Source organism: Fonsecaea multimorphosa (genome assembly GCF_000836435.1).
Source record: "Fonsecaea multimorphosa CBS 102226 unplaced genomic scaffold supercont1.5, whole genome shotgun sequence".
NCBI classification, from domain to species: Eukaryota; Fungi; Ascomycota; class Eurotiomycetes; order Chaetothyriales; family Herpotrichiellaceae; genus Fonsecaea; species Fonsecaea multimorphosa.
Genome location: NW_015971639.1, coordinates 156,846 through 169,957, shown reverse-complemented (window position 1 = coordinate 169,957; position 13,112 = coordinate 156,846). Strand labels below are relative to the sequence as shown.

Here is a 13,112-nt window from a genome sequence, read left to right as displayed (position 1 = left end):
CTCTTGACCTGTGCCCTGCCGCCCTTTTCTCATTGTCAGATGTGCTTTATGCACTATGGCGGAGAGGAAAACTCGCGGGCAGACCAGTTTTCACATGGATAATGGTCTTCTCACCCCGTTCGGGAATTGAGGTAAGATGGTTGCTTTCCTTAAAGGTTGACCAAATGTCTTTGATGGCCGGGTCTGGCGTGCTGACAGCCTGGTAGGCTTCAAGCTGTCCAAGGGAGCCTCACTAGCACCACTATGCAGCAGAATGAGTGCCAGCAAATGGCCTTTATGGAGGCCACTCGCCCATTGCGCCGTCGCCAGCGTGTGGTTTATTTTCAACCAGTCGTCACCCCGACCGGGAAAACAGGACTCCTCAAGAAACCCAAGAAGAGCTGATACGAGAACATGCATGAGTAGTATTATATGGTCGCACATAGCATAAAGCACAGATTTTGGCATTTGCCTACCTCGTTCACGGCATGTCCATATCAACAAGACTCATCTACGAATTAATATGAACTCATTTTGTCCCTTGCAGGCTCCCCGCTAGCCACCATAAAGAGGGCTTGAGTACCCTTGGTACCTAAATCCTTGGACTTTTGAGTCCTTGATGAACTGGGCACTCTGGTCTCGCTCTCCGGCCTCAGGTCAGGCTGAGACACTTCTGCACCCACCTGCAGATATGGGGCCTGGCAAACGTGGCCCTGCGACCATCAGTCCGTCCCCTATGCCAAATGAAAAGACCACAGATCAGTCTTTGCTATCTCGAAAGACGCGTGTCAAAAGATCGGATGCATTCGTTTCTTGGGGAGACGGGTGGCTCTTGGAGTTGTTATGCATCCTCACCTCAGCGTGCGTGCTGATTGCGATCGTCTGCATCTGCGACCACTATGACAGAAAACCTCAACCGGATTGGAAAACTGTATCCTTGAATACGGGAATTGCATGGCTCAGCACATTGTCCAAACTTCTGCTCTCGATACCGCTTTCCAGGAGTATGGGTCAGCTCAAATGGATCTGGATGGCACAGAAGACTAGGACATTATCGGATCCGGAGGTGTTCGATTCAGGCAGCAGAAGTATTATGGCAATGCCGACGCGATGGAATCGCTGGCCGTCTTAAACTTCATCACTTGCGAGAAGCCAGAAGACAAACTCTCCTGTCTTGCTACAAACATGGCGAAAGCAATAACCAAGACTTTTCGTGACGCCTCCTACGCTGTTGCCCAGCAGAGTGCCCCTAATGCATCGCTGGCCGACGTTGAGAAGGCCGCCGGGGCGGTTGCTGGACAGGCTTCCACTTCGACAAACTTTGTACGTGTTCACTGGTATTGGATTTCGCTGCCGGCGCTGGTCTGGGGTTTAGCAGCAAGTATTTGGCTGTCGACTGCAATTGTAACGCGCAAGGTAGGGGTCCCACGATGGCAGAACAATCCGCTTCCTTTATTATTCTTGTACACGGGAGGAGAAAAGGCACAAGACCAACAAGAAACACCAGCAGATACAGCTGACAGGAAAGGCATCAGGGTTTCAGCGGCCGCATGTATGACCAGAGCGAGTGGAATTCGCACAAGGTTAGTTATTCGGGACAACGAAGCGGAGCTGATCTAGTACTGGCTCCGAACTGGATCAGCACTGGCTCAGCCCTGACTCCAAGCTCGGAGCTGGATGATAATAGACTTCAAGAAGTGACTGTTGAAATTCTGCCACATGATCCTCGACCGTCTCGGACAAGCTGTATGTTTTCCAGCTCCAGCGTACTTTAAAAGGCCTCGAAGGATTCCAAGCTCGATCTGCAGATTCCAGCCAGGATGCTAGGTGAGGGACCACAATCTCATTGCCATTCCATTTGGGATATCAAGATACTGAGATATCCGTGTCGAACGAGATAGTCGAGTAAAGAACAGGAAAAATTCAGCAGGCTAGATGGCAGAGAAACTCTCAAAAATAGAGTACGTAAAGTTATCGCTATTAAGAAGAATGAAACTTGAGATAGGGTGTATGGTGGGACTATAGTAGAAATCAAACTGTCAAAGGCATGAAGAAGGTGAGTTGCAAGCAGGTGGTTTGGTTTTTTAAAGCGGCACCGTCTGGATGACTCTGCTCCACCGCCAAGCGCAGTCAACGGTCGTCAGCTCTGGCTGCGTCTCCGCATGCACCTTACTAGTGGCAGTAGGCAGCGTTAACGTGGACACTGCATGGCTGTGAATTACTGCTCCCCTCATGCGGTGCCAAAAAGTCACTAGAAACCATGGAATAGGCCATTCCTTCGTCCTCCCAGCAACTTCACGAAGGAGATACGTTGACATCTCCATCCACCACGCCGCGCTCAGAGGCCATCCTGCAGACCATGGTTCTGCACCATGGCGTCGTCGCAAGGTCCAGGTCCAGACCCCAGCGAGCGCATCTTCGTGGATCTACGAAGCAAGAATGATGAAGTCAAGAACAAGGCTGCAGCAGAGCTGCGTGACTTGATCACATTGCTCTCGAGAGGTCAGACTCAATCCCGTGTATCCTTCTGATCTACTGACCTGGTTCTCAAAGAATGGTCCCCCGAACGCTTCAGCGCATTCTACGACAGAGTTACCACCCGCATCAGCAACCTCATCGTGCAGGCGCCAGACCCAAGTGACAAGGTCGGAGGAGTCCTCGCCTTGGACCGACTTATAGACTGCGAGGCAATCGATCCGGCTCAGAAGGCTTCAAAATATTCCAATTACCTGCGTGCAGCCTTGAAGAGCAATGACTACAGTGTGCTGGATGCGGCCAGTCGAGCGCTGGGCCATCTGGCTCGACCCGGGGGCGCATACACAGCGGAGCTTGTGGAAGCCGAAATGACATCGGCCTTCGAATGGTTGCAACCAGAAAGCAAGCAGGAAAGTCGCAAGCTGGCAGCAGTGCTTCTCATCCGCGAGCTGGCCAAAAATTCACCTACCCTTGTGTACGGCTTCATTCCTCAGATTTTCGAGCTCATCTGGAATGCCTTGCGAGACCCCAAAGACCTCATACGCCGAGTCGCCGCCCAGTCTGTTAGCGCATGCTTTGGTGTGATGGTTGCAAGAGACACGCAGTTCCAAAATCATTGGTTTGCCAAAATATACTCCAAGACACTCGAGGGTTTCCGACCCAACACCTCGGTGGATGAGACGCTGGGCTCTCTTCTGATCCTGAACGAACTGCTGCAACAAGGGAACATGTTCATGCACGACTTCTACAGAAATGCCTGCGAAACTGTGCTCCGGCTGAAGGACCACCGGGATCCCAGAATTCGTACCCAGATTGTCCAGATCATTCCAGTCCTGGCCGAGTATGCTCCTCTCGAATTCATCAACAACTACCTGCACAAGTTCATGATTTACCTCCAAGCGCAGCTCAAGCGGGAGAAGGAACGCAACCAAGCATTTATCGCCATTGGCCAGATAGCGGATGCAGTTGGTAGTGCTATTGCCCAATATCTCGATGGCATCATTCTCTACATCCGGGAATCGCTCAGTGCGAAGACTAAGAACCGAGCTGCGGTCGATGAGGGCCCGATGTTCAAGTGTATTAGTATGCTTGCGGGAGCGGTCGGCCAGACACTTAGCAAGTACATGGAGGCTCTCCTTGATCCGATTTTCGCTTGCGGTCTCACCGAACCCATGGAACAAGCTCTCGAAGACATGGCACACCACATCCCACCGATCCGAGCAACCATTCAGGACAAGTTGTTGGATCTTCTGAGTTTGATACTTGTCCGCACACCTTACAGGCCGCTGGGGTGCCCGCCGAATACTTCACCACCCCTGCCATCGTTTGCAAAGGACTATGGAGGCATGCCCGCCGAGCACAAGGACTACGAGGTCACGCTGGCTCTCAAGACCTTGGGAAAGTTTGATTTCTCAGGTCATATACTTAACGAGTTTGTGAGGGACGTCACACTTCGCTATGCCACCAACGACAACCCGGAAATCCGGCGCGCAGCTGCACTCACCTGCTGCCAACTGTTCATGCAAGACCCCATCCTGCATCAGACCAGCAACAATGCTATTCAGGTGGTTGGCGAAGTGGTGGACAAGCTATTGACTGTTGCCGTTGGTGATCCGGATGCTGACATACGAGTGACTGTCCTTCGAGCCCTGGATAGGAAGTTCGACAAGCATTTGGCCCGGCCAGAGAACATCCGCTGTCTCTTTTTGGCTGTCAACGACGAGGTCTTCGCTGTTCGCGAGGCTGCCATCGAAATTATCGGGAGGTTGACGACTGTGAATCCGGCTTATGTATTTCCGCCTTTGCGGAAGCTATTGGTCAATCTGCTCACTGGACTTGGTTACTCTAATACAGCGAAGCAAAAGGAGGAGTGCGCCCGTCTGATCAGCTTGTTTGTCTCCAACGCTACTTCTCTCGTCAGGACTTACGTGGAAGCCATGGTTTCAGCTCTTCTGCCAAAGGCAACCGACCCAAATCCAGGGGTCGCTTCGACAACCATCAAGGCGCTCGGAGATCTCACTTCTGTTGGCGGAGACGAAATGGCTCACCATATTCCGGAGCTCATGCCAATCATCATCGACGCCCTGCAGGATCTCGCTTCACACGAGAAGCGTGAAGCCGCTATGAAGACCCTGCGTTCCCTTGCAATCAACTCACAATATGTGATCGATCCATATCTGGACTATCCCGAACTTCTCGGAATCCTGATCAACATAATCAAAACAGAGGCACACGAAGAGCTGAGGACAGATGCTATCAAGCTCGTTGGTGTCCTGGGTGCTCTGGATCCCTATAAGTACCAACAGCTAAGCGAATCTGTCGCAGAGAAGCAAAGCAAGGCAGAGACCCAACCGGTATCGGATGTCGCATTGATCATGCAAGGTCTGACGCCGTCCAACGAGGAATTCTATCCGACAGTGGTGATCAACACGCTCATGCAAACTATACTCGCGGACCACACCCTCGTTCAGTATCACAGTGCCGTGATCGATGCGGTTGTGACTATTTTCAAGACGATTGGCATGAAGTGTGTTCCATTCCTGGGTCAAATAATCCCTGGGTTCCTCGGTGTCATTCGCAGCTCTCCTCCTCCTCGCCTGGAGTCATATTTCAACCAACTTGCAGTGCTTGTCAATATTGTCCGTCAACATATTCGTGCTTTCTTGCCCGAAATCATCGAGGTCATTCGAGAATTCTGGAACGTGTCGAGACAGGTTCAATCAACGATATTGTCCTTGATTGAGGCCATCTCCAAGTCTTTGGAAGGCGAATTTCGCAGGTACTTGGCAGGTCTGTTGCCGCTCATGCTAGGTGTGATTGAAAACGACACAGATCTAAGGAGAGAATCCTCCATCCGCATCCTGCACACTTTTCTAGTCTTTGGCTCTAGCGGAGAAGAGTACATGCATATGATTGTACCGGCAATTGTTGGCATTTTCGAAAATCCCGCAGCACCTCCGAACGCCCGCAGGGCAGCAATCGATACTCTGGGAAAATTGTCTCGCACGGTCAATGTCACGGACTTTGCGTCGCTCATGATTCATCCGTTGGCAAAGATACTATCTTCTCCTGAGAAAGTCGTGACAAACTCTTCTGAACGGTCACTGAAGTCTGCTGCGCTAGACTGCATCTGCGCACTGATCTATCATCTTGGACAGGATTTTGTGCACTATTTGCCTCTCATCGAACGGTCTACCAAGGCGGGCCAAATCAACTCTGAGAGGTTCCAGAAATTGATTGAGAATTTCAAGAGTGGCAAGGCTCTACCTGTCGATTTTTACCCAGAAGAACAATATGGGACGGCGGCGGAAGACACCAGTTACTCCAATATCACCTCGATGAGGCTTCCAGTCAATCAGCAACATCTAAAAAGTGCTTGGGACACCTCTCAGAAATCAACGAAGGAGGATTGGCAGGAGTGGATGCGCCGTTTCAGCGTCGAACTGTTGAAGGAGTCTCCTTCCCACGCTCTGCGGGCTTGCGCGAGCTTGGCTGGTGTTTATCAGCCACTGGCCAAATATCTTTTCAATTCCGCGTTCGTCTCGTGTTGGACTGAGTTATATGATCAGTATCAGGAACAACTCATCCAGTCCTTTGAGAAGGCCCTGATCTCTCCAAATATTCCTCCCGATATCTTGCAGACGCTACTCAATCTAGCAGAGTTCATGGAACATGATGACAAATCTCTTGCAATCGACCTTCGGACACTGGGACGATACGCTGCCAAATGCCATGCGTTCGCCAAAGCACTCCATTACAAGGAACTCGAGTTTGAGCAGGATCAAAATAGCCAGAGTGTTGAAGCTCTGATCAGCATCAATAACCAACTCCAACAATCTGACGCGGCTATTGGCATTCTCCGAAGAGCGCAAGTCTTCGGTGAAGTCGAATTGAAGGAGGCCTGGTTCGAAAAGCTGCAGCGATGGGAAGAAGCTCTGGCAGCATATCAGAAGCGAGAGAAGATCGAGCCAGACAATTTTGATGTTGTGATGGGCAAGATGAGATGTCTACACGCTTTGGGCGAGTGGAAAATGCTGTCTGAGATCGCACAAGAGCACTGGAACAGCGCCTCGACGGAGAACCGCAAGAACATGTCTGCTCTGGCTGCAGCAGCGGCTTGGGGTAGAGGCGAGTGGGACTTGATGGACAACTACATCAGCGTCATGAAAGAGAGTTCACCCGACCGGGCATTTTTCGGTGCCATCCTCGCCATTCAACGCAACAACTTTGGAGAAGCCCGCAATTTTATCATCCGGGCACAAGATGGTGTCAACTCAGAGATTGCGGCAACAATCGGCGAATCTTACAATCGTGCTTACAGCGTAGTGGTCAGAGCACAAATGCTTGCAGAGCTTGAAGAAATCATCCTTTTCAAGCAAAGCGAGGGCAATCTTGAGAAGCAAAATGCCATGAAAGTGCTGTGGAACAAGAGACTCCTCGGGTGCGAATCCAACGTTGAGGTCTGGCAGCGAATGCTCAAGGTTAGAGCCCTTGTCCTCACGCCTTCAGAGAACCCGGATATCTGGATCAAGTTTGCAAACCTCTGTCGGAAATCGGAACGTATCGGGTTGGCAGAAAGATCACTGTCCTCCCTAGGAGGTAGCGGCGACCTTGCTGCTACTGGTCCCGGCGCGGCACCGCCTCCTGTTGCATATGCTCGTCTCAAGTTCACTTGGGCGACGGGGAACCAACAGCAAGCTTTGACATACTTGCGTGACTTCACAACCCATTTGGCTGACGAATACCAACAAGCCAACACTGTTCTGGCAAGTGGTGCACACAACGACAGAATGAATAATATGAATGGTCTTGATATGAACGGGCATGACACGATAGCTCAGAGAAGGAGACACGAGGACTTAGAAAAATGTGCGAAGCTCCTTGCGAAGTGCTACCTCCGACAGGGAGAATGGCAATCCTACCTGCTGAGGGGCGATTGGACAAGTCCCCGAGCTCAGGATCCTGTACGAGACATACTCAACTCGTACCAATTGGCGACACAATATAACGAGTCATGGTACAAAGCATGGCATGCTTATGCACTGGCGAACTTCGAAGTCGTCACATCTATGGCATCCCATACTGACCAGGACAAAGTCCGCAACCTTCCTGAACATATTATCCAGAACCATGTTGTTCCTGCCATTGGAGGCTTCTTCCGGTCAATTGCGCTCTCCAAAACAAGCTCGCTCCAAGACACACTTCGTCTGTTGACGCTCTGGTTTGCTCATGGCGGCCACAGTGAAGTCAACCAAGTGGTGATCGAGGGATTTGCTTCTGTCAGCATTGATACCTGGTTGGAAGTCATTCCCCAATTGATCGCTAGAATCAATCAACCAAACGCGAGAGTGCGAGCAGCAGTGCATAGGCTACTCGCAGAAGTTGGGAAAGCGCATCCTCAAGCACTCGTCTATCCGTTGACGGTTGCAATGAAATCATCGGTCGCGCGACGAGCGAATTCCGCAACCCAAATCATGGATAGCATGAGAACACACAGCCCTCGACTTGTTGAGCAAGCAGACCTGGTTAGCCACGAACTCATCAGGGTCGCAGTGCTTTGGCATGAGCTTTGGCACGAAGGTCTAGAGGAAGCATCTCGCTTGTACTTTGGCGATCATGATGTCGAGGGGATGCTTGCCACCCTAGCTCCCCTCCACGAGCTGCTTGATCGAGGTGCCGAAACTCTTAGAGAGGTGTCATTTGCTCAAGCGTTTGGCCACGACCTTGCGGAGGCTCGGGCTTTTTGCAACGCTTTCCGCCGCTCGAAAGAAATTGGCGATCTCAATCAAGCCTGGGATTTGTACTATGCGGTATTCCGAAAGATTGCGAGGCAACTCCCCCAGTTGATGAGCCTCGACCTCAAATACGTATCGCCTCGACTAAAGGATGCTCATGATCTCGACCTTGCGGTTCCTGGTACCTACCAATCTGGCAAGCCCATAATTAGGATTGTGAGCTTTGATCACGTTCTGACTGTGATACCTTCCAAGCAACGACCTAGAAAGATGACACTCAAAGGATCAGATGGCGTGTCGTACGCGTTCCTCCTCAAGGGTCACGAAGATATCAGACAAGACGAGCGTGTAATGCAGCTGTTCGGCCTTGTCAACACTCTTCTCAATAACGACACCGAATCATTCAAGCGACATCTGAACATTCAACGCTTCCCAGCAATACCGCTATCGCAGAACTCTGGACTGTTGGGCTGGGTGCCTAACTCAGATACCCTTCATAACTTAGTCAAAGAGTATCGCGAGTCAAGACGCATCTTACTAAATATTGAGCACAGAATCATGCTACAAATGGCACCTGACTATGATAACCTCACGCTCATGCAGAAGGTGGAGGTTTTCGGATACGCAATGGACAACACCACCGGCAAAGACTTGTACCGTGTGCTCTGGCTCAAGTCTAAGAGCTCCGAGGCTTGGCTGGATCGACGAACGAACTACACCCGCTCTCTTGCTGTTATGTCAATGGTTGGCTATATTCTCGGTTTGGGAGACCGCCATCCGTCAAATCTCATGCTTGACCGTATCACCGGCAAGATCATCCATATTGACTTCGGTGATTGTTTTGAAGTGGCCATGCACCGCGAAAAATACCCAGAAAGAGTTCCCTTCCGACTGACCCGGATGCTCACATTCGCCATGGAGGTCAGCAATATCGAAGGATCGTTCCGCATAACGTGCGAAAACGTCATGCGCGTCATCCGCGAGAACAAGGAGTCAATTCTGGCAGTACTTGAAGCCTTCATCCATGACCCTCTGCTTAACTGGCGTCTCAACACCCGCGAGTCTCCACCCCGACCACACTTCCGCTCTGAACGCAGACAGAGCATTATTGATGCCCCAGGTGGACAGGGAGGAGACTATGATCGCAGTCCAATGGAGAGTGCGAACAACCCGGCCGCAATGATGAATGCCCCGGGACAAAGCCATGTTGGTGCTCCCCCAGGCCGTCGACACCGACGCAGCAGTGTTCTTGATCCAGCCATGGTAGGCGGAAGTGTCCTTGAAAAGGGATCGGACAACAATGCTGCAGCTCAGGAAGCGAAGGAGGTACAAAATGCCCGAGCATTGCAGGTCTTGGCTCGCGTCAAGGAGAAATTGACCGGACGTGACTTCAAGCCCGCGGCGCCAGGAACTCCCTCGTATGCTATTGCAACGGCCCTTCGCGCGGACATTAACGGACTTGGTCTCGAGTCACTCATGAACGTGAACGGCGGAGCGATGAACAACTTGACCAACGGCGCAATTGGGGCCGTGAACATGCAGCCACACGACAAGCAAGTCTCGATTGCGGGAACAGCGCCCGAAACGACCATGGCAGGGATTGGTGGGTTGGGGGTTGCGGAGCAGGTGGATCGCTTGATTTTGCAGGCGACGAACGTGGAGAATCTGTGTCAGCATTATATCGGGTGGTGTTCATTCTGGTGATTCAGGAAGGTCGGGAAATGGAGCATCACCATCATCGTTTCATGTCGATCTGGAGAAGACTCGCTTCGTCCGAGGCGACGGCAATCCCACGATCTGGGTCTTTGGTTCTGCACGTGTTGATATCCACATCGCCACGGGGGAGGATGCTGGCTTCTTCTATGTATGTCTGGGCGCTTGTCCATGACGAGGATGGCGCGGGACTGACTAGGGAGGGACTGGAGATGGAGATGGAGAGGGAAAAGGCAAAACGTACCTACCTAGGTACTTAAGTAGGTAGGCACTCGGATTGGTGCCTTGGACAACAGCAGGGGAGTCTGACTACCATAGTCCGTCATTGATCAAACCCCGTCATCTACTCTCCCTTCCCTTGACTTGGTTAATTACTACGAGATGGCACATGGCCTTGCTTGCACACGTAGCTGTGCGTGTCTAGTCACATAGAGTAGCATAGAGTAGCATGGCACGGCACAGTATACATACAGGTAAGCTAGGTACCTAGTAGGTAGTACCGAGCATAGCGGCACCCAATCACAGAGAGCGCAATAGGGGTTGACAAAGCCCCGTCATGATATTCTAGGTGGAGGTTTTCGAAGCCGTTGTTACAAAGGCTTTTTCGCCCCTGTAAAAAAGTTATATTATCTGGAATAGAGATCGACTCGAGGTGAATAGAGTCAGAGGAAAGCAAAAATATATCAAAATCAGATCGTCGCTGTGTCATTCATTATTCGGTACTACATGCCTAGGTACCAAAACGACGGGGGGGATCGTGAAACTAGCAACCTCAGGTAGGTGATTGATTACCAGACGCCGTTGCCTCAATTTTAACACCTTTGAACCCCTAGATAGATATTCTCACAATGTATTTGTTTTTTTTTTTCCCGCCGCTTTTATTGTTCTTTCTTGCGTCTCCGCGTGGTGGTGGTGGTGGTCTATTTCTTCGGATCTCAAGACTTTTTTTGTACCGCTTCATGCTTTTTCTAGCCCGCATATGCAAATGTATGTGCATTGCCCATCGCCAACGCCGCAGATGCAAAGCGTAATGCATATCTCGGACACACAAGTGTCGTTGCCCGCATGTTGGGAATTCCTTTTTTGATGCTTTTCAAACGTTTGAGCGTAGTTGGAAAGGACGGTTGGTGCGGAGGTGGATGTCGGAGGAAGCACTTCGATTCCTGCGTCTGCGAGACCTAGTGGTGCCCGTTGGACACACCGTTCGTCCCGTTCTGTGGGCTCTTCTGGACTTGTCTCCTCGCCCTCACCGCCTCAGCAAGCTGCTCCAGGACCTCAACCGTCGTGTCCCAATTGATGCAAGCATCCGTAATGCTGACTCCCTTTTCCAGGCTAGCGAGACCACCCTCCGGGGGCACCTTCTGATTTCCCTCGTTGATGTTGGATTCAATCATGACCGCCACGATTGCGTCTTCTCCCTGTCTCAACTGGTCGCCTATTGCTTGAGCGACCAGGGGCTGGTTCTTGTGGTTCTTTTTCGAGTTGCCATGTGAGCAGTCAATCATCATGACTTCTCTCTGGCCCTTGGACTTCAAGGCTGCGCGAGCTGCCTTTACGGACTCTGCATCGTAGTTTGTGCCCTTTGAACCACCGCGGAGGATCACGAAGCCGTCTTCGTTGCCGGATGTTTTTGTTATAGCAGCCAGGCCTTGTTTTGTGACACCCATAAAGTAGTGTTTTGCGGCGGCGGCTCCTACGGCGTCAATAGCCACGGAGAGCGACCCGTCTGTGCCATTCTTGAAACCCATAGGGAAGGACAGACCCGAGGCGAGTTCTCTGTGCAGTTGAGACTCGGTTGTTCGGGCGCCAATGGCACCTAGGGAGATCAGGTCGGCCAAAAACTGCGGGGAAATGGTGTCAAGCATTTCGCTTGCAATGGGCATGCCCATTGAGGTGAGATCGGCATAGAGTTGTCTCGAGACACGGAGGCCTTTGTTGATTTTGTAGGACTCGTCAATGTCCGGGTCGTTGATGAGGCCTTTCCAGCCCACCGTGGTCCGGGGCTTTTCTAGGTAAGCACGCATGATGATGCATAGATCCGACGACAGCTTCTCGGAGAGCGCTTTCAGCCGACCGGCATATTCAAGGGCTGTTGCAGGATCGTGGATCGAACAAGGGCCGACCATGACAAGAAGTCTGTCGTCCCGCTGATGTATGATTTCTTTGCATTCTCGGCGACCTTTAGCCACAGTCTCGACGGAGGTTTGAGAGGCCGGAATCTCAGCTTGCAGGAGGGCAGGAGGAATGAGAGGGTCATAGCCAAGGACTCGAACGTCCTCGCCGGCGGCAGAAGCTGCAACGTCGACGGCGGGCATTGTGAGGCAAGGGGAGGTAGAAGTGTTGGTCGGAAGAGATGAGCAACGAGAGATCACAGGATTTGGGGGAGGGAATAGAGGTGTACAGGTATGAAGGAAGGAGGAGAGCAGAAGAAGACGAACAGAAGGTAAGGTATAGCTATTTTCTGAGCGGAACTCCCGTCATCCCAGTCAATCGCATGATTCACAAGGGCGACGTGCGGCGAGGACTGGCATTGACTCAGAAAAAATTCGGGCGCAGTGGGAGGGGCAGCAAAAGTAAAAACAGACACACCGCCTCGACCGCCTCGAACGCCTCGAACGGCTGCATCGGATAAATGATTTCTCCAGAGTGCCGCCTCGCCGCCTGCCGGCTGCGCTAGTCCAAGTCGAGGCAATCGATCTCGCCGCCACAGGGCGCCACACAAACGGTTAAGCGGATGACGTAGTGATGGGGAGGCTCAATGTGGCTTGTTCGTGGCTTCCCCTTTCACTCGTTTTCCCCCACAAACACGACAAACTGGACTGCCTCCTCATCCCCCCTTCATACTCCCCTTCTCCCAAGTATCCCTCCCACATACTCAGTATGAGATATTCGACCATGTTATCACCTCGCTCTTAATACTCAGCCGCCCCCTTATACAATAACCCCAGAGATCTCACTCGTACGGAACGCTGACTTGCCGGACACCTTCCATCGGAATCTGAGACCGGCCATTCGCCTTGAGCCCAGGCGCGCGCTCTGGTTGGTCCTCTCTCAAATTGTCTCTGTTTCACCTACTCAAAGACGTCGACCACACGACACTGCCACGGTTTGATCGACTCTCCTTACACACGGGGGCTATGACTTGCATTTCCACGCTGGAAACATAAAAACACCCCTCTAATCACACCACAATCGCTCCTCAGCCCACAA

The 13,112-nt window shown here is 51.7% G+C and overlaps 3 protein-coding genes across 3 annotated transcripts; 2 read left to right on the top strand and 1 right to left on the bottom strand.

The window, feature by feature from the left end:
* Nucleotides 1–1,164: 1,164 nt before the first annotated feature.
* Z520_03261 (uncharacterized protein) lies at nucleotides 1,165–1,599 on the top strand (the record flags this gene model as incomplete). The annotated part of the gene is made up of 1 exon (XM_016773774.1): nucleotides 1,165–1,599. One exon carries the CDS (start codon nucleotides 1,165–1,167, stop codon nucleotides 1,597–1,599), a length of 435 nt encoding a protein of 144 aa, XP_016634720.1.
* Nucleotides 1,600–2,351: 752 nt separating this feature from the next.
* Nucleotides 2,352–9,893, top strand: Z520_03260 (uncharacterized protein; the record flags this gene model as incomplete). Its single annotated transcript, XM_016773773.1, has 2 exons — nucleotides 2,352–2,481; nucleotides 2,533–9,893. The coding sequence occupies 2 exons, from the start codon at nucleotides 2,352–2,354 to the stop codon at nucleotides 9,891–9,893; spliced, it is 7,491 nt and encodes a 2,496-aa protein (XP_016634719.1).
* Nucleotides 9,894–11,080: 1,187 nt separating this feature from the next.
* Nucleotides 11,081–12,217, bottom strand: Z520_03259 (uncharacterized protein; the record flags this gene model as incomplete). Its single annotated transcript, XM_016773772.1, has 1 exon — nucleotides 11,081–12,217. One exon carries the CDS (start codon nucleotides 12,215–12,217, stop codon nucleotides 11,081–11,083), a length of 1,137 nt encoding a protein of 378 aa, XP_016634718.1.
* Between the last annotated feature and the right edge of the window lie 895 nt (nucleotides 12,218–13,112).